At 48.8% G+C, this 20,416-nt stretch overlaps 1 protein-coding gene across 1 annotated transcript in view; it reads right to left on the reverse strand.

The window, feature by feature from the left end:
• Nucleotides 1-6,843: 6,843 nt before the first annotated feature.
• Pard6g (par-6 family cell polarity regulator gamma) overlaps nucleotides 6,844-20,416 on the reverse strand; it is a 69,267-nt gene continuing 55,694 nt past the window's right edge. The window contains exon 3 of the mRNA XM_032885341.1: nucleotides 6,844-9,586. Within this exon, the coding sequence (XP_032741232.1) occupies nucleotides 8,733-9,586 (854 nt within the window). The 3' untranslated portion in view covers nucleotides 6,844-8,732. The remainder of the gene's footprint in view (nucleotides 9,587-20,416) is intronic.

Here is a 20,416-nt window from a genome sequence, read left to right on the forward strand (position 1 = left end):
AAAGGTAAGACATTTTTAGTGCCTTTAGACTAAACTGAAAACCCTGAGGCACTTCCTTGGAACTGCTTGTGAACAGTGGGAAGGAAGGGCCCAGGATCGACATTCGTGTCCGGCTCTTGACTTAGACACAACTTGAGGAGAATTCGGGTTTCGGGCATATGGTGACAGGCAGCCAAGCTCTGCCTGTGGTTAGAGCAGCTTGGGGATGATGTGTGGGCGTTAGGTCTTCAGATGAAGGGATGGTGAACAGTGAATGCTCACAGTCCTGCCGATGCCAAATCTTGCTTTTTCCCCTCTCCCTACACGATAGGTAATGTAAAGCACCAGACTTGGTAATGAGGGCCGGCCAGCTCTGGTCCAAATCACCCCTCAACCCCTCCGGGTGACGCAAGCAGGGGTTGGCCTTCAGAACATGAGCTTGATGACCTCTGGGAAGCGCTGCAGTGTTGCTGTATGGCAGTTTTAAAAGACACTTGCATGTGATTACTAAAGTGTTGATTCGAGGCAGTTATCTGTGACTGTTGGTATACTCTTGTAAATTCAGAGCCTGTTGGACCTTATTTTTTTTTTTTTTTAATTTTCAGAGTGTCTATTTTTGAATTAAAATTTGTTAAACCACTGAAATTAGAACTGTTCAATTCTTATAACATTAAAACATTACTCTAAATTAGGCAGGGCGGTGTATACTTGTCTGAGCTCCAGAACCAGGAAGGCTTTGTGTGCCTAACGTGTGTTACATGTTACCCTTACAGACTCCCCGTAGCCTCTCATGTTGATGCTACTCTGCACCTTGTGTTGTACAGAGGCAGAAGCTAAGGTTCATGCAAGCATCCAGTGGTTCAGTCTGCTCGGGATTTGAGCTACTATTCCTGGATTTGTGCTAAAACTCATCATGGACAACTTAAACCTGGTTTCCTTGCTCAAGTTCAGGCACGATGCCATGTCTTTAGGCTTCTATGTAGCTCTTTTAGTGTCAAGATATAGAAACCACCCTGGTGTGAGGCATCTTCCTGGGTATACAAACCAGTCTGTTTAGAGTATTTACTGTGGCTAGGCACCCCTCCGGATTGGAATATCCTTAATGAGCAACGGAAGGAAGGCCTGGTTAAGTCAGGCCCCCACCCAGGCAGTCTCAGCTGAACTTTGCACCCACAAGTGAAGTTTCCACTAGTGAAATGCTGGAACTGCCCCACGGCTGCCACTTCAAGCCCGTTTATCCTCATTGTTGTCCAGCGTGTGCTTGTTCTCTGCTTTTTCCTAACAGACACCACTGCTGCCTGTTCTTCTGTTCTGCCTACTTAAAGCCTCAGCTTCTCAGGAGTCAGCAAGTAAAAGGCCCCAGCTCCAGAGCTCTTCTAGTTCTGAGCGCTGTCCTGATTGTTACTCCATCTTTAATACCTATTTTGACTACAAGCTTAAATAGCTTTCAGATGCTAAAGGATCTTGTGTGAAAGTGAAGTTTTGGTTTTTGAGACAGGGTTTCTGTGTGTATCCCTGTCTGTCCTGGAACTTGTCCTGTAGACCAGGCTGGCCTCGAGTACACAGGTCCATCTGCCTCTTCTCCCAAGTGCTGAGATTAAAAGGCCTGGGCCATCTGAGCTCTGTTTGTTTCTTAAGGTCTTTCTGAGTAGCCAGGCTGTCCTCAAACTCAGAGAGATCTTGGCCCCGAAATCTGACCACGGGAACTGTGAGCTTGTGCCACCAGGACAGCACACTAAGAGGCCATTTTTAAAAGAAGTAAAGCATCCTGCCATGAAGATAATTTTTTAAAGCTTAAGTTTGTTGACATGTGCTGGAGGAAATGCATTTATCATATGATCACATACATGACTGGGGCAGAGTGCAGGGCTCTGGAGTAGGCGTAGCAAGTGTCAGGGTAGCCACTGCTGCTGTCTTTATTCTAAGTCCAAGACAGAAAGGCAAGGCAGCCGAGGCTCCCATCGCATTAATGAGCTCTGCTGCAGGGTCGTGGTTGTCTGGTGGATGTCACTGCTGATGCCTTCACTTTGCTCCTAGGGATGGTAGAGATCAGGGCCCTTGTTTGAAAAGCTGTACATTCAGAACTAAGCAGCACACATGTCTGCTAATACCCAGGAGTGTACAGTTTCCTAACCGAGTGCTTACTGTTCACATCAGCTCTTGAGATCCTACACAGTATCCCATTTCTTGGTTATAAACGGCAAGTTGAGCTACAGATGCCATTGCAGCCAGTGGTAGGTGCTCGCTTGGCAAGTGGGAGGTCTTGTTCAATGCATAGCACTGCCAAGAGCTGAACAACCGAGGTAGTAAAAGCAGGTGACGTTGCTACTAAGCCATTAGCATGGTTTCAGCTTGGTATTTTAAAAACATGTTTAAAATGGGCTCCTAACATGATGTGGAGGTCTGTTCAGTTATTTGCTGGGAATCTAGGGAGGTGGTTTGGTCTATAAGTTCATGAGTCCATTCTATTACAAAGTTCTTTCATATATCTTTAGAGCTGCAAATTATTGTCTAAATTAAGCACATCCTGTCCTAGAATCAAAATGCCTGCCAATGTTTCTGAACTTAGAGTAATTGAGACAAAATTCCCCATAGAACTTCAACACTGAGCTCTAGATCTAACCTGCTTGAGTCTGCTCTGGACCTGAGGGTCCGTGCCGGCCTCTTACCACTGCTTGTTTTCCCCTTCTGGGATTTATTCTGTGTATTGAGTGCACCATAGCTGTCTTCAGATCCTGTTACAGATGTTGTGAGCCCCCATGTGGTTGCTGGGAATTGAACTTGGGGACTTCTGGAAGAGCAGCCAGTGCTCTTCATCACTGAGTTGTCTCTCCAGCCTTGTTTTCCCTCTTGTAAAACAGCGTGTGGGGAGGAATCTGTCTGTGTCTTTGCAGAGGCTCATTTGTTCTATTGACTTTGTTTTGAGTTCTGTGTAAATACTCATCTGGCAGATACACAGCTGGCAAAGATTCCTCTCTACTGTGTGGGTGTCTTCTTCAGCAGATTATTTCCTTAGTTGTGCAGAAACCCACTCATCAACTCCTGGCTTTAATTCCTGGACATAATGGAGTGAAACCCCTTTCGTCCACCTGTATCTTGTAGGTGTAACCTATGCTTTCCTCTAGTCCTTTCTGCACTTCATTTAAATGGAACTTCGATCTACTTGGAGTTGATTTTGTGTAGGATGACAGAGAATGGATCTAACTAACCATATTCCTCTTCCCAGTTACATGGATAAACATACACGGATATTTTCCAGTTACATGTACACACATCATATATTTCTAGTTTTCAGTTACATGTATATATGTGTATATAAATCTGGAATGGCAGTCCCTCCACTTTACTGTTTTTGCTCAGGATTGCTTTGGTCTTCCCTGGCTTTAATGGATTTTAGGATTCGTTTCCATTTTTCTGTGAAGAACGTTGGCAGGTATTTTGACTGGGATTGCATTAAACCCGTAAGATTAAGGCAGGACACAAAACAAACCATTTCAAATTCAGAAAAATAATTCCATGCATCTTACCAGATTGTCAGGTAATAAAAAGATTGATATTAAAAATTCTGTAAAGTACATAAACTTGCTCTCTTCTGTGTGCACACCTTTCACTCTCCTTCCCTACTTCCCCTCCCCCATGGTCACTTCCCTGGACTTGGTGCTTGGGCCAGTAAACTTGCCCACCCAAGAGCAGCATCCTTGAATGTAAGAGCTGGTTCTTTGAGAAGTAAAATAGACTTTTGGCCCAGCTAACCAAAACAAAGAAAGACGTTCCGAATTAACTGCCTCAGGAAGAAAGAAGCATTACAAGATACCAAAGAAATTCAGAATATTGTAAGATAATACTTTAAAAACTTGGAAAAAATCTAAAAGAAATGGCTGAGTTTCTAGGTTCAGACTACCAAAGTCAAGCCAAGAAGAGATCAAAACACTAAACAGATCCAAACGAAGGAGACTGAAATAGCACTAGAAAGCCTTCCAACTAAAAAAGCCCAGGGCCAGATATATTCACAGCAGAGTCCTACCAGACACTCAAAGAAACTCCACATTTAATTCTTACATCATTAAAAAGGAAAGGAAGAGAGCACTCCCAAGCTCAGCCCACAAAGCCAGTGTTAACTCAGATATCAAAACCAGATCAAGACAACCAAAGGACAAAATTACAGACTGAGATCCCCGATGAATACAGATGCAAAAGTTCTCAGTAAAATACAGCAAATTGAAAACTGGCAAATATCAAAAAGACGGTTCCCTGGGAGTTGGCTTTATCCAGAATGCAGGGACGGTTTAGCACCCTTAAGTCAGTAAGTCCTATAAATAGACTGAAAGAAAAGTCACACGATCATCACAGTAGCTAAAGGGAAAGGCTTTGATGAACTCCAGCGTGCTCTCATAATAAAACTCCTAGAAAGAGGACGGTGAGAGGGAATGCGCCTCAACCCGATGAAAGCGACGTAAGACAAACCCACGGCAGTGTTACCTCAACCAAGAAGATACTCGAGCAGTCCCATCAACGTTAGGAAGGAGACAGGGCTGTCCACTGTTCCCACTGCGTTTCAATAGAGTGCTCAAAACACCAGCTGGATACAAATAGGAGGCCATTGCTCCTATGGGTAGATGCCATACGTAAGAGATCGCAAAATTATACCAGAAAACTTCTAGAAATGATTCAGCAAAGTGGCAGGAGAGGAAATCAACTCAGATATTTAGGACTAGCCTTTCCATGCACTAACAACCATTCAGAAAGATCCTGACACACTTCCTTTCCAACATCTTCGAGTACAGTAAAATATCTTGGAGGAAACCTAACCAAGAAGGTGGAAAGGCGTCTCCAATGAACATTTAAAAATTTTGAAAGATCAAAGACACTAAGAATTGAAAGACAAAAAGGACATCCCACGTTCACAGGAGAATTAATACTGTGAAATGAACATTCCACCAAATTAAAATTTAAAAAGCAGACACTCTGCTGGTGATGCTCCTGAATACAGTGGGGAAAGTGTGTGAGCAGGTGTCAGGACTGTAGACTCCTCTTCACAGGGAAACAGGCGGTCCCACCGATGATTCCCGTCTACTCGGATAACAGAGCTCTAGGAGCTGCAAGTGTCAGGTTCCTACTGTCAGCCGACCTTCGTTTCCTGACCCTTTCAGAACTGTTTCGTGTAAAACCCAAAAATGCTAAACGGCCCACCTAACTTTCACGGCTGGAAGGTCCGCCCCTGGCAGCATCCATCCTTTCGGTTCAGGACATGATCCTATGCTGGTTCAGATGAGAATGGCCCTTTGTTGGCTGACATGTTTGCATGTGTGGTCCGTTACTGGAGCCCTTTGAAAAGGACCAGAAGGTGTGGACTTGTAGCAGTGTCACTGGGAGTAGGTTTGGAGGTTTCAGCCCCCCAGGCCAGGCCGTCTCTGCTGTCATAGATGAGGATGTAGTGCTGTCAGTCAGGGTGCCATGCCTGTCTGCTTCCAGCCGTGACCAGGGACTGACCCTCTGAAAGTTGCAAGCCCCAGTTCAATGCTTTCTTTTGCCCACATCATGGTCTCTCTTCACGGCAATAGAGTTGTAAGACATGCTTAGATCAGGCATGTGGCCCTGGTTCCCACCCAAGCACCCATACTCACACTACAGGATGTGAATGGCTGTGAAACTCAACTTGAGAAAGTGTATCCAGCTGGCATGTACCTGACAACACCATTGCTAGGCCTCAACTGTACCTGACAACACCATTGCTAGGCCTCAACTGTACCTGACAGCACCATTGCTAGGCCTCAACTGTACCTGATGGCGCCATTGCTAGGCCTCAACTGTACCTGACGGCGCCATTGCTAGGCCTCAACTGTACCTGACGGCGCCATTGCTAGGCCTCAACTGTACCTGACAGCGCCATTGCTAGGCCTCAACTGTACCTGACGGCGCCATTGCTAGGCCTCAACTGTACCTGACGGCGCCATTGCTAAGCCTCATCTGTACCTGACAGCGCCATTGCTAGGCCTCATCTGTGCAGGGCTTGAGTTTTCCCGGCCCTGAGTTGGGAATGTTGTAGTTCATAGTTGCCATTTGGAAAGATAAAAACGGGTGCTATTCCTTCTCTGGCATACGTGTGCTTCCTCTTGGAGGCCAGCAGAATGCTTGAGACTTGAGCGAGCCCTGAGGACAGCATTATAGTTTTGGTAATGTCAGAATGATAGTGTTAGGGAAAACTGCAAACAAGGGTAAATGTAGGGGAAGTTGTGTAAAGACCCAGAAAAACTTCCCCCGAAGACGCCAAAGGAATATTCTGATTATCTATCCATGTGAGTATAGGTCTGTTTCCTTATCTGTAAAGTAGTAATAACAACACATAGGGGATGTGCCAGGGTTAAGTGGAACAGTTATGGCACGTTAGGCTTTGAAACACGCCAGTCAGTCCTTCTGTGTGCCCACGTCATCTTGCCAGTGGCATGTACACTTACACTCTTCCCTCACTCTAAACGCAGCTAAAGTGTACGTGGAGGTTTGAATGAGAACGGTCCGCGTAGGATCACATATTTGAACGCTTGGTCTTGGTTGGTGGAAAGGTTTGGGAAGGACTGGGATGTGTGGCTTTCCTGGTAGTGTGTCCCTGGAGATTGGAGATTTCCAAAGCCCACGCCATTCCCGGTTAGCTCTCTTCACCAGCACAGACGCCTTGCATGTGTGAATCAACTGCTTTAAGTTCTTAGCGACTGCTCCAGCACCAGCCTGCCTGCTGCCTCGGCGGCCACGGACTCACCCTCTGAAGCTGAAGTCAGGCCCCGGTTGCAAGCGTCCTTTTATACGTTACCTATCTCTTCCCAGCAATAGAACAGCAGCCGAGAGGAAGAGGAATATCAGTAACACACGTTAACTCAAAAGAAAAGCTTTTTATTCTGATATGTACAACAAAAAAAATTTAATATATAATGACAGATTATTTGAAAGAAGAAATAAAATGGTAAGAGTAGAGATCTGTTTAGAAAAATACTCTCAGGCATCTGCTAAACACATGTAATTCCTCACAGACAACAGCTTACAAAGCTTAGACCTCTTTGCTTTAAAAAATGTTTTGAATTAATTGATTCACATCTACCAAACAACTTGGGCATGGCGAGAAACATCACTTCCTTTCTTGGTAGCAAAAACAGCGTTGTTTAACACGGAATACCCAGCAGCAGTGTAGCCGAGAACAAGTCTTGTAGGAACTGAGTAGCAGTTTTTTTGGTTCTGTAATATCTGTCTTAGTAAAACCCATTCCAGATCACTGCAGCAGCACAGAAACAAAACAACTGCTCTTAGCGATTTGGAAGCCATGGATCTGGGTGTCAGGATTCTCACCAAGACCCACGGAGGGAGCATCTTGCTCTCCTTGTGTGGATGACGCTCAGCACATAACTGAGAAACAGACACAGGCCGAGAGAACGATCCTTAGCCAGAGCGGCTTCTGCCCGGTAAACAGTTCCCCGAAGGAAAGGAAACTATCTGACTGGACAAAGGACAATGCAGTGAGATGCATTCACGAAGAGGGCAGTTCTGCGTCTTACCAGCAGGTGACGCTAGACCATAGGGCAGCAGCTGGGGCACTCGACCTGGCTACTTTAAACCTTTATTTCCATGAAGGATTCACTTGGGTCAGTTTGTTCTCAGTTAATTAATGTGATATTCTCTCCCAACACTGTATCCAAACAGAAGACACAATTCATATAAGATTTAATTGGGTCAGACATTAACAAACCTCCAAGAAGGTCAAAGAGAAGTGACCTTCTGTCAAAACCATTAAGTTCCTTGCGACTTGTTAGGATAATTCCCGCCACTGCTCTCTGTTCCAGGAGCAGACATCGACGTGCTCTAATCTTCTCTTATAAAAGTAACCAGCCGTTTCAGAAGCAAGGCTAACACGCGCATCCACTAAACGGCTGAGGGCCTTTGGGGCGATACTCGTTTCTACTGAAGACGTCTTAAAACTGCCCCAGTCACCCAACCCAACGAAAACACTGATGGAACAGTTGATTTTGAATCCCACGTGGACTCGCTGGCCTCACCTTCTAGCCAGCAGAGTTGCTGGACTCCTAAGTCCACTTTAAGCTGACAGCAGTGACTGCCTGGCTGTCGTGGCTGGGACAGCTCTGCAAATCCCTGTAACCACAGTGGTTCTTGAGTATAGGCCAGAGGGCTTTTTGAGCTGGTTGTAAACAATGTGAAAACAGACTTTCTGTGATGGAACCCAGTTTTAGTTTCCATTCTCCTGTCACAGCCACCCTGGGTCAGTAGAGCACTCAGGCATCACAAGATAGTTTTACACGAACTGGTTAAAAACATGAATTTTACTATTTTTATTTTAAAAAAGTCATCTATAAAGCTTCATTTTAAAAACAAGTATTTAAGCAGTGTTAAAAATACTCTGTGCACTCTGTATTTTGTTTTACTCTGCAAAGGTTCTGGACGTGCAGTCAGGCTGGCGCAGATAATTTGCAGTCGTGCATATTTTAAGTTCTGTGGAAAAAAAATCCTATAAAAATAGTATTCTTGTTCAAAAGTTTAAATAAAGAATAAGGTTGTAGGAATGATGATGAAAAAAAGAAAAGATGAAGTACACAATTATTTTCCTTATTTTAAAATTGACAAAAAATTTAAAGCATTTCCCTTTGGAGTCGCTATACATCTAATAGTACTACCTGCTAGTTAATACTTGCCAGCCGTGGGGGTCTTAGTAACACAGTCTGTCTGGGACTTCAGCCTGCCAAGTAGCTCCAGCCCTAGAGGGTAATGGCCGGTCCGTGCTCCTCCACCCCTCCCTGGGGGAGGACCAGGCTGTGTCGGGGGTCTGGTTTCAGAGAGCTGAGAAATCTGTGGATGCTGCCGTTGCTCTCCCTCCCGGAGCTATGCAGGCCCACGTCCCCTCTGTGCAGCCTGTGAGCCAGGCTGGCGCCATTGGCCCTCGAGAGGCTGCCTGGAGGCACGGCCTGCATCTTGGGAATGTGGTGAGGCTCTAGAGCCCCCTCGATGACGATGTCGGCCTCCTCATCACTCTCCATTTCCTCAGAATTCTGCAGGGCGTGGGCGCCCGGCAGGCTGTGGTGACTGGTGGTGCTGTCTGTGGACTGGACAGAGCTGCCGGAGGCGCGGCTGCTGCGGACCACATTGTTCCTTTGGTTGGCGGGCTTGACAGTGACAATGAGGTTGTGGCTGTTGGCTATCATCATGTCCGTGACTTGATCCAATGTCTTTCCAGCGACCTCAATCCCATTCACCTCCAGGACTTCGTCATTCACAGCCAGCAGCCCAGTGCTCTCCGCAAGGCCGCCGGGCACCATTCGGGAAATGAAGATCCCTGGTACCTTTTCCAGCCCGTGGGGTGTCACTCGCACGCTGGTGCCATCTCGGATGTAGAAGCCCAGCGGCTTCTCACAGCCGTGCCGGTAAAGCCTCACGCGGCGGTGCGTCTCAGGGAGGATGTCCACGTCAATGATGGAGGACACCGGGCGGAAGTCGTGCGGCATGCTGATGTTGAGCTGGGCACGCCGACGCAGACCCTCGTCCCTCAGGGTCACCAGCACCTTCTTCTTCCTCGACAGAGTGCCTGCTCCGAAGCTGTAGTGGTCTGCCTCCTCTGAAACAGTCCAGAGAGGGTAAAGTGAGAGGTGCGTCACTCACAGGCAGAAGAGCACCAGCGTCCCCTCGGTACCCGGACGCCCGCGTCTGCTGTCCTCACAAACGCCAGCTTTCTGTTTCCTGCCCCACATCTACCGCCCTAAGTCTGAATCCCAGAAGAACTACTCTCTCTGGGACTTGACATACAGAAAACACCTCCCAGAGCTATGGCCAAACTGGCCCACAGGTAACCAAACACAAAGACTCAGGGTGGGGGACAGAATGAAGAGCTTGCAGTAAAGACAAGCGGCAAAAGGCAAAAGGGCTGGACGTCTGGAAGGCTGGCAAATAGAAAACCGGTTAAGGCACAGCTGGACCTGGCTGTGGGACACTTCCACGAGACAGACGGCTGGACTAGGGGCTTCCTTCTTAAGCATATCCAGCCAGGTCCCTAGAGGACCCCTGTTATCCTGTCTCATCTTGCAGCTCTTAGGTCAGAGGACTGGCTTTGTGTCAGGCGAGTTCTTTTCTGTGTAAGCATCACGGGCCAATGAGGAGTTTCTTAGGGAATTAGGTTTTTGTTTTGTTTTGTTTTGTTTTTGTTTTTTGTTTTGTTTTGTTTTTGCTAATTTCTGGTCAGGCTGATGAGGTGTGGCACAGCACCTTGAGCCAACAGGGTGACAGGCCATTGCAAGGTAAGACAGGATGAATTAACTGGACAAGGATATGCTGACTAGCCTGGTCAAAAGTGCAGTTTTAAGAAAGCAAAAGGGAGTAGACTGGTGTCTGGAAATGCTGAAGAGAACATTTTCTCAGGTTAGAAAAACACGGCATTTGTTTTTATACTAAGCCTTTAATTTTTGACATGTGAGGCTGTATAAGAAAGCACATCTGGACTCTGATCAAAGGCCTCAGTCCCTGTGGCTCGCCTCGCGGGATACAGAAGTGTCTGTTCTGCGTACTGGTCCTGTAGCATTTGCACCTCATGGCGGCCTCCTCTGCATGGACTTGGGTGCTGTGATGCCTTTCTTTGCCAACAAAAACCCAACTAGAAAAGTCCTTGCAACACCCCTGTGTTCAGAGGCTGACCATTTCTTCGACCCATGCCATTACAAGCAGGACGCTGAGTGGGGCCGCAGTGGCCTTTCAACAGCACTCTGCTGTTATTGGCTCCCTTCACGGGCCCGACTGGAAGAGACAAAGGACTGACGGAATAAACAGAATTAGGCCAGGCAGGGATGGCTGGATGAGAGAAAAGACTAAGAGACCAAACTGGAGGCAGCCCAGAGCCCAGAGCGCTCCACGCAGGCTAGTGGGAGAGCCCAGAAGTCTGACCTGGGAAGAAACTTGAAGCCAGTGCTAGGGGCAGGGCCAAGAGGACACCTCTAGGTTGCAAAGTCCAGCAAAGAGAAGTCCCACTGCTGCTCAGGCCTGCGTTAGGCAGGTCCCCCATCAGGTGGTGTTCTCATGAGCAGGTGTGAGAAGGGCGCCTGTCTGCTCATTCAGGGCCTGGGAGAAAAGGCTCCTGCTAAGGCCACGCACAGGCTGATAACCAGGATGGCTTCAAAAGGACTTCCATCATCTGTAGATCAATGCCTGAAGCTATACCCATGATGGGCCCTGCGCTAAGCACACGGGACCACTGTGTTCAGGCTCCTCCCGGGAGACCCTACCTAATACGTTCACTGAGCCAGAACCCGGGGTTGCTTTCTGGAAGCAGCCAAGCGATAGTTTGCAATGTGTGACTCAACTCCATGCCTCGGCTGAGCTCCTCTGCATAGAACACACCAGAAGCCCATCACGAGCCCCACAAACAGCAGATCACCCGACACCACCCTGGGGCAGTATCTGTCAGGCCCAGCAGCTATGGAAACCAGGGGGACGAGACCTGAGACCCCAGAAAGAGGTAGGGGCATGCAGTGCACGGTGCAGTGCCGGGTGAGTGGCGGCCCCACAGCTCTCCATGGCCAGGTTTTGCTGTAACCCATGGAAAGTGAGCATGAACTTGAGTTCTAAATTTCTCTCCACGACATTAAATGGTTATGTTTTATCTGCTAAAGGTGGGATTTTTGGCTCTCCTGTCAAGTGGGGCCCAGGGCACAATGCAGCCATTCTTGCGTTAGAGACCCTGTAGTTGTGAGCAGTGAGATTTAACAAGCCAGGTTGCCTAACTTTCGGCTTTCATGGTGTGGCTAGCCCCTAGTGCCTAGCCCTGTTTTCTGGCTCTGACCCTGCCTCTCCAGCTCCCGTGTTTATTTAACTATGCGTCAGGAGGTGTTTCAGCAGAACTGCAGGCTCAGGCAAGACAGCTTTTCCCGTCACTGTTTCCCGTCACGTTGACCAACAGAACCTCTCACTTTTCAGCATAAGACAGTGGTCCACAGAAACAGCAAGGGAACGAGTGGGACCTTGGTAACTTACGGAGGCCATGCTTCACTGCAGGTCCTCTGCTGTAGCTCCCAAGACAGTGATACCATGTGTGAGACGTGTGTGCCAAGTACATATGGAGGGAGGGCAGAGGCCAGGGCACAGCTCTGAACATAGTGTCTGACGGGGGCGGGCACACCAGAGTGCTATGGTTACAGATCACACGTCTCAGGGCAGAACGCTTGGAGCTGGTGCTAATCCAGGAGCCCTGGGACGAGCTTCCAAGGCTGGAGCAGGTGCCCCTGTGGCTCCCTGCTTCATCCACACTGACCTCCCTGGGGTCAGCCTGTGGATGCTGGCTTGTCTAGATGCTCTCATGATGCTGTTTGTGGGGAATGTGACTACGGAGGACGCGTGCCCCAGCAGAATGACCAGGGGCTCACAGAGCAGGACTTGGGCTCTCCCTGTGCAGTACTTTTTCCTGGTTGACCAGGTTTGTAGACCAGCTAAGGCGGTCCAGAGCTCTCTAGTGAGGAGGGGGTATGCTCCAGATCATAGCTTCATCCTGAGAACCACGGAGTTGGAAGTCAGAGACTATGTCTGTCTCTGACAAATGGCTGTGTTAGGAAAGGGTATGCTGGCTTCTAAGCAGGAAATAAGAGTGAAGTGTTCTGGGGGACAGGCAGATGCCACATGAGTTGAAACAGTACTTTCTGAACTCTCGGGGAAATGGGGCCGCCGTAGACGAACCTGGGCTGTCTCTCCCCAAAGCAAGGTGAGCTGCAGCCCATAGACTTGCATGCAGGATTTTCAGACAGTAACGTGTTTCTATCTCTTGCTAAATAGAAACCATCACATGTGGATTTTGTTTATAAAAAAATCCTAGATTATTTTAAAGAATGCCTCATTCCTAAAATTCCAGCCTTGGTTTCTGAAATAAATACCCTTTAAAAGAGGAAAATTGTCACAGCTTCTTCACCACGCAATATGCTAAACTCTTTTTTACAAGTGAACAATGAAAAGAATTTCACTTTTTGAGCTGAATATATCTCGTCTTGTTTTCCTTCATATTTCCTTTCCTTCCCTTTCCCTCCTCCTCCCTCCCTCCCTCCCTCCCTCCCTCCCTCCCTCCCTCCCTCCCTCCCTTCCTTCCTTCTTCTGTTTCAAGATGTCCTCAATAAGGGACAGGTAAGAAAATGGAACTTTAACTCTGTAACACTCTGGAGACTCAGGTATTTAAGAAGACTTTACAGGACATATGTTGTCACATTCAATGTCTTATAGCATACATGTACTTGGCTGGTTAAACGGTCCTAACCCTGAGCCAAGCCTTTTCTTGGTGAGGAGGATTCTGCCTCCTCCTGCGGGGCTGTGCTCCCGGGAGGAAGCCTGTTTACTGGACTTTGGCACAGGACAAGAACAGGAAGGTGCCCCATCTTTGTGTGCTGGCTTCTTCTAGGAACGCAGGTGTTTGCTTCTGGGACTGGGCAAACCCAGGGCTTGGTATCAGCTGGGTCTGCTGTGCTCTCGGCGGAGAGACCCCTTTTAATTTTCCATTAGGTATTTTGGATGGAGATTGGGACAGGCATCAAAGTCTACTTCGAATCACTGCTGTGTATTATGACTACAGACAGGAACCTCAAGAGAGGTGACTCACCAATGCCATGTCTAACATCAGATGGTAGTGAGGTCCCAGCTCTGGCAACGGGCCACCCACAACCTGCTCTCTGAAACCCAGTTAGCCAGCCTGCGGCAGCCCGGCAGCCCCAGGCAGCATTCTTCTAGGTGAGCAGCTGCTGAGGATTACACTGCCTTTGGCTCACGGGGAGACTCACCCGACCACTTCAGCCTCCACTGCCCTGGGACTCTTGGCTTCATCAGCCAGAAAAATGTCTGGAATTAGCAATCATCCTGTTCTCGGCCCTGGAGCACCTGCATGTTGGAACAGGCTGTTTCTAAGCAGTGGGGAGCTGCAGGCCAGGACCCAGGCTCTGGAGCTGCTGTCATGGCCTCACCATGGTGAGCAGGACCATCTGCTCCATGATCTCTGCTCTCAGCAGAGGTCCATGCTCACAGGGTCACGTACGTCTGGGATGCTTTCCAGTGCTTCTCTGCTGTGGACAGTTGCATCCCTGGTATTCCCATTCCCAGAGAAAGCAAAATAGAAGAACCGTTTCCCATCAGCCATCGGAAGCAACAGGCAGTCCGGGCAGGTACGCGGTGATCTCCACACATCCCGGGGACCTTCCCTCTGAACAATGCATGACATCAGTTCTGCCTTTGCTTATTCTAAGTCTCCCAGAGAGCAGCAGCCTGAACATGTGTCTGCGTGTCCCCTGGACGGGGAATACCAACAATCCACACTGAAGAACAGACAAGGATGTCCCTTTATATGAGCTCTGAGCACAGACGCTCATTCCAGATGACCTCGCAGGTGGGGCAGAGTGACAGGTATGGCATGGCCTGCACACGATGAGAATGTGTGAGCATGCTGGTGGGCACCAAGCACAAACAGACTGATGGGGGCTTTTGCCATATGACGGCACTATATTCAGAACTGCCTCCCTGTCACTTTAACCAGGAGGTGCCAAAGAAGAAGGTGTGGGGACATCCTGGGGAAGAGGGTGAGGAAACCTGTCTCACCTGTCCTGCCCAGTGCTCTTGGCCATGTTCCTGGGCTTACAAGGCACTCAGGATAGTCCCTGCAGCTCCCACAACTGCTTGTCCTAGTGGAAGTCGATTTAGATGGCATAATTAATTTAAATTTAAGTTAAAGACCTTTGAGGTAGGGCCTTACTATGTAGCCCTGGCTGGCCTTGAACTCACAGAGATTCCCGTATCTCTGCCTCTGAGTGCTAAGATTAAAGGTGTGTGCCACCACCGTGTTCACCAAGTGATGTACACACAGGGCCACATTGTAACACTTGCTTCGTCACAGTACGGGATAAGGGCACTGATCTGTGTTGGCTCGCACAGTAGGATGCTTTCTTTGTGGGTGGCTCCCACAGTAGGATGCTTTCTTTTAACTGCAAAGATTGGGAGTATTTGTTCAATAAATATCCATTCTGAATGACTTTTAGTGGCCAGATAAGATTCCACTGTATGGGATTCCCTGAATTTCTTTAACCCACCCTGTTGTCAGACATTTAGTTAAATTTCAATTTGATCTACAGAGATGGTAAGTGGGCAGCTTGGTCTGTGCATGTCACTGAGTCCGTCCTGAAGGTGAGCCCCTGTCAAAGCCTCCCTGTGGACGATGTAAAATAACCCCCCTCAGCTATTTGAAGGTTTGCTGGGCCCCGTGTGTCCTGATCCAACCACAGAAACAAGTTCAAGGAAACACCACCAGCGGCAGCATCCGTCTGTAATCACCATCGGCCTGGTGTGTGTGTGTGTGTGTGTGTGTGTGTGTGTGTGTGTGTGTGTGGCACAGCACGCGACCTCAGCACAGCAGCGGCAGCCATGAGAAGAGGGCTGCTAGCTCAACAGGGAACGAGTTTGAAAACCATAAAGAGAGGGAAGCAGGAAAGCAGGACATGGCTTTCATTCTCTCGGGGACATCAGAATGATGGGCGACCTGCAAGGCTCTGAGTGGCTCGGCTGGCATGCCCACACACGCACACCCCAGCCTCTACTCGTCTGTGGGCAGCCCGAGACCAGCCCGCTTCTCTACCCACATAACTCAGATGCAGACACATGGGAAACACCCAGAGGAGCCACACACTGCACACAGGACAAGCTGGCGCAAGACCTCGTTCCCAACAACAGAAAGAGACATCAGTATTTTAACGCCTGTCACAGCGGTTGACACGCCAAATGTGCTCCTGGATTCCCCAGCAGTTTTATTTCCCCACCACTTCATCTTGAAGCCTTAAGACTTATTTTTTTCCTCTAATTTCACTCCAACCTCTAACCTCCAGGGCACCCCAAATGATATGACTGCAGAAAAGCGCACTGGAATTCCCTTGTATGGGCAGCGTCAGACACCAGTCACGGGCAGGGCTCCTGAGCTCCAGCAAACAGACTTCAGAGCTGCCTGCAGTACCATCAAGGGCTGCTTCCGCCTGTGCTCTCCAGTATGCGGAAGAAACAACGGCACAGGCCGGGGGTGAGGGCGTCTTCTATCTTTAACGTGATAGACAGACATCCATCTATGGCTCTGCCGGCTCTGCCATCGAGCTCAGGGCTTCCAAGTACACACGGGGGCTATATGTCCAACAGCGTATCTTATGACCTATCACCATGGTTCCTTTCCCAGGAAAGAAAAAGCAAGGATTTCAAGGAGCAGCCTGCTGTGCACTGTGGTTCACTCCTGTAGTCTTAGCCATCGAGAGGCTGAGATGGAAGATTTAGAATCCGAGGCTAGCCTGAGCTACGCAGAGGAAACCGTCTTAAAAACAAAACAAAGCACCACAGACACGAAAGTGAGTCACCGCCAGGGCAGACGAGGAGGGAATGGCGGCTGCGTGAGCGCCTTCTAGTTGAGTGCTGGGGTCACTGAGCTAGCTGCAAATACCGGGCCGGCTCGCACGGCACCTCAGGTGCCCACTCATCCTCACAACCACTCATTCAAGGAGCCTCTGGAGTAGGCTCCTCTCTACGGGAGCCTGTCTGTCCTGCTCTGATCAGGTACTTGGGCTTCTCCTGAAGCTGGGTGGTTTTGCCCAGCGCTCCTCCACAGGACCGTGAGGCCAGGAGGTCATACTCAGGGCATGTGTTTCTATCCTCCTATCTCCATGGAGAGGAGGCTCATGCTGTGCTCGGTGGGATGCACAGTAGGAGAAAGCAGGCTATGGCAAGAAAGGTCTCCCCTGCCTCAGTGTCACAGCAGTATGTGCTGACACTTAGGATCCCTGAAGACACCACAGCAGGGGACACTAACCCATTAGATTCAGGATTGGAACCTCCTAGCTAACCAGGAAGTAACTGGTGCATTCTGACAAGACACGAGGTATCTCACCCGCCTGGAGGCCATGTGCACGGGTGTGTGAGGATCAGATGCCCCGTGGTGTGGGTCTCTTGTAGTGGCTCTTTGAGCTATTGGGGCAGCCACCGTCTCCCTATGCGGAAGGTGTGGCCCTCCTAAGCTGTGCTGTCCCAGGGTAGAAAGGCTTTCCTCAGCATTCAGTCAGCCTCTGCTTCTCAGATGACAAAATCCATTATCATCACAGAGGTCTGTGGTCACCTCTTCCTTTTCTGTTCCCTATAAGCACATGGGCAACCCTCAGGTGAGCAGGGAACACAGGGGTCTAAGACACATCCCCCTGCTCCCTGCCAAGCAGCACAGGGAACACAGACAATGTGTGTGCACTCAGAGCAACCCTTAGTCAGAGGGGAGGTCGGCAGAGGACGAAGGGGCAAGCACCTAGCAACAGGAAAGACCCACAAGGTCAGCAAGACTCCGCTTCGACACAGGTTACCCCAAAGTAAAAAGGCTTGAGACTTCAGGAGGCTGAGAGCACAGCACTGTGTGAAAAGGCACTTTCTTTCAGCAACGGCCCCAAAGGACTTAGTTTCCACCTTCTCTAGAGATGTAAGGGAGTTTCTTTCTTTAACATTTTGTTTCTATGGAGAGAAAGGAACTAAAGCTTTCACAGAGCAGAGCATCCGTACTCACTATTGGGGAAAAATGGGTGCAACAATAATGATCAAAACTCTCCAGTACCGTCTGTGCACTCCTCGGCCAGCCTGCTGGCACCGTGGTGCTCCCCTTCTGACAGGAGAATCCTCCATGAAGAAGCATACCTTCTATGTCCCACACACTTTGTCTCGAGAGAGGCCAGCCTGGTAAACACCTCCATTCTTTATAGAAGATTTTTCATGATCAAAATTAAGAGGAGACAGAAGGGCATCCACAACACCGGCTGGCAAGGCAGAGATAGACCTTTTACCTACTGTCTGGTCATTAGCGCTCATTTGCTCTCTCTCTCTCCCTCCATCCCTCCATCCCTCCATCCCTCCTCCCTCCCCCTCCCCCCTTCTTCCCACTCCCTCCCTCCCCTCTTCTTCCCTCTCTCCCTCCTCCTCCCCATGTTCCTCCCTCCCCTTCCTCGTTCTCTCCCCCCCCCTCCCTCTCTTTTGAGTTGCAACCATTTTAGAATATAAAATTTAGTGATTTTTTAGTATGCTGTGGAACCATGACCACTACCTATGACAGGATTTTTTTAATCACTCCACAAGAAGCCTGTACAACTAATGTCCCCATCTTCTTGCCCCTGAGAACTTCATTGGTGTTTTAGGCATGTGCCAGCTCAGGATACTTCATTGGAACGTAACCAGGCAACAGTCTGCTTCTGGCTTCTTTAGTGCCTGGGATGTTTTCCCTTCCTAGTGTCTCCTCATGGCCCATCCACACTGCACAGGCTAACTTCCTTACTTCCCTACATGGCTGGATTCCGTTCCCTCCTGCAGATTTCATGGCATTAATCTACTCACTGAGCCATGGATATTCACTCGGTTATTTTCACTGTTGCCTGTTGTGAACAATGCTGTGGCAAGCATATCCTACAAGCTTTATGGTCAATGGCAATCCTGGGGTGTGTGTGTGTGTGTGTGTGTGTGTGTGTGTGTGTGTGTGTGTGTGTGTGTGTGTGTGTGTGTGTGTGTGTGTGTGTTATGTGTGTGTGTGTGAGTGTGTGATGTGTGTGTATGTGTGTGTGAGTGTGTGTGTGGTGTGTGAGTGTGTGATGTGTGTGTATGTGTGTGAGCTTTGTGTATGTGTGTGTGTGTGTGTGAGTGTGTGTGTGTGTGTGTGTGTGTGTGTGGGTGTGTGTATGTGTGAGTGAGAGTGTGTGTGTGTGTGTAGTGTGTGTGTGTGTGTGAGTGTGTGTGTGTGTGAATGTGTGTGTGCATTATGATATGATTGTGTGTCTGGGTAGTGTTTGTGGGATATATAGCATTGTATGTGTGGTGTGTGTGCTGTACGTGAGTATGTATTTGTGGAGTGGTATGCCTGTGTTTGTGTGATGAGTATGTCCATGTGTGCATGCATGTTAGTGGTGTATATGATTGTGTGTGAGAGTGTGGTGTGTGTGTGAGAGTGTGTGTGGGGGATGTGTGTGTGTGTGTGTGAGTGTGTGTGTGTAATCATCTGCTGCAGTGACCTAGCATTCATCTTTCTGCTTCCTAGCTGTGGCAAAAGCATAACCGACAGCTCACACACCCCCTGCTGCCACCGTTAAAGCAACTGCTACCCCCAAGCCTTTCCCAACGTAATAAACTGTACTTGAATCAGGAGTCAAACCCAGTCCTTCCTCCTTTAAAAATATAAGGGACTGACCAGATCCAAAGCTATGTCCTCATACATCTCTGTGTACCAACACAGTAATTGTTGCCCTGGGTTCTGACAACAGAAAAGCAAGCATCGCTCTGTGCGTCTCTATCGGCCTTAGAGAACCGGATCCACTCCACCAAGTGCTAAGAGAAGGGGCATGGTGAGAGAATCAATGTTAGAGTGTAAGGGCCACCGTGTACAGCCACCAGTGTCTCCAACCTCACACAAACGAACTGCACATTACGAACTGGTCTCCTCTGGCATGCTTAAAACCATCTACCAGACTGGTAGGAAGATGGAAAGACACAGAACTACTAGGGGAGGAAGCATGGTTATGTCTGGTGCTGAAACAACCTGTGGGAATAGGCCACAGCCACAGGGCAGGGCAGCTGGACCCCAGAGAGGAGAGCAGAAATCCCCCCCCCCATTAAATAAGGTTCTTCAAACAACTTTTTCTTGAAAGTAAAAAGAATACCAAATGCTAGGGGTTGGGGATTTAGCTCAGTGGTAGAGCGCTTGCCTAGGAAGCGCAAGGCCCTGGGTTTGGTCCCCAGCTCCGAAAAAAAGAACCAAAAAAAAAAAAAAAAAAAAAAAAAAAGAATACCAAATGCTGACAATGCTTTCTTTGCAGAAAGGAAGCAACCCCTGAGTTTTGGGGTGAGGGCTCTGGTGGGCTCCTGAAGCTCACAGCACATGCGCATGTGCTGTCTTGGATCTAGCACCCAGAGTTCTCTGTCGATTCAAGATTCCCAGCATGCACATTGCTGCCGTGCTCCCAGCTCTAAGAGCCACTTTCTAGTGCACTGGAGTCTGCTGGCCCGGGGAACTGTTTGCTATGTCTAAGCTGAGTTATGACAACCATGGCTTGAAACTATGTTATTTATGTGGTCTATGGGGCTTCTGCAAAACCCTAGGTCTGTACCTGGCACTTTGTACTTTGTACTTAAGCAAGGTCATGGCCAAGCCCCTTTCCAGCAAAGCTCCTAGGGGCTTGTGAGAGCGGCCCATCCAGTTCCTCATTGTTCTTGCAGAGTTTGTGGCTGGCATCTTCTGACAGAAGGGAGACTGAGGCCAGAGGCTGCAATGTGACCTCAGGACCCAGCTTCACAGTTTGACACAATGGCGAACAGGCTATACAGAACAAAACAGGAAAGGTCCAGTAATCCTACCCATTATCGACAGCCTGGTGTTAACATTTTCCATTACAAA

The sequence above is a fragment of the Rattus rattus genome, chromosome 15 (assembly GCF_011064425.1).
Source record: "Rattus rattus isolate New Zealand chromosome 15, Rrattus_CSIRO_v1, whole genome shotgun sequence".
NCBI lineage: Eukaryota > Metazoa > Chordata > Mammalia > Rodentia > Muridae > Rattus > Rattus rattus.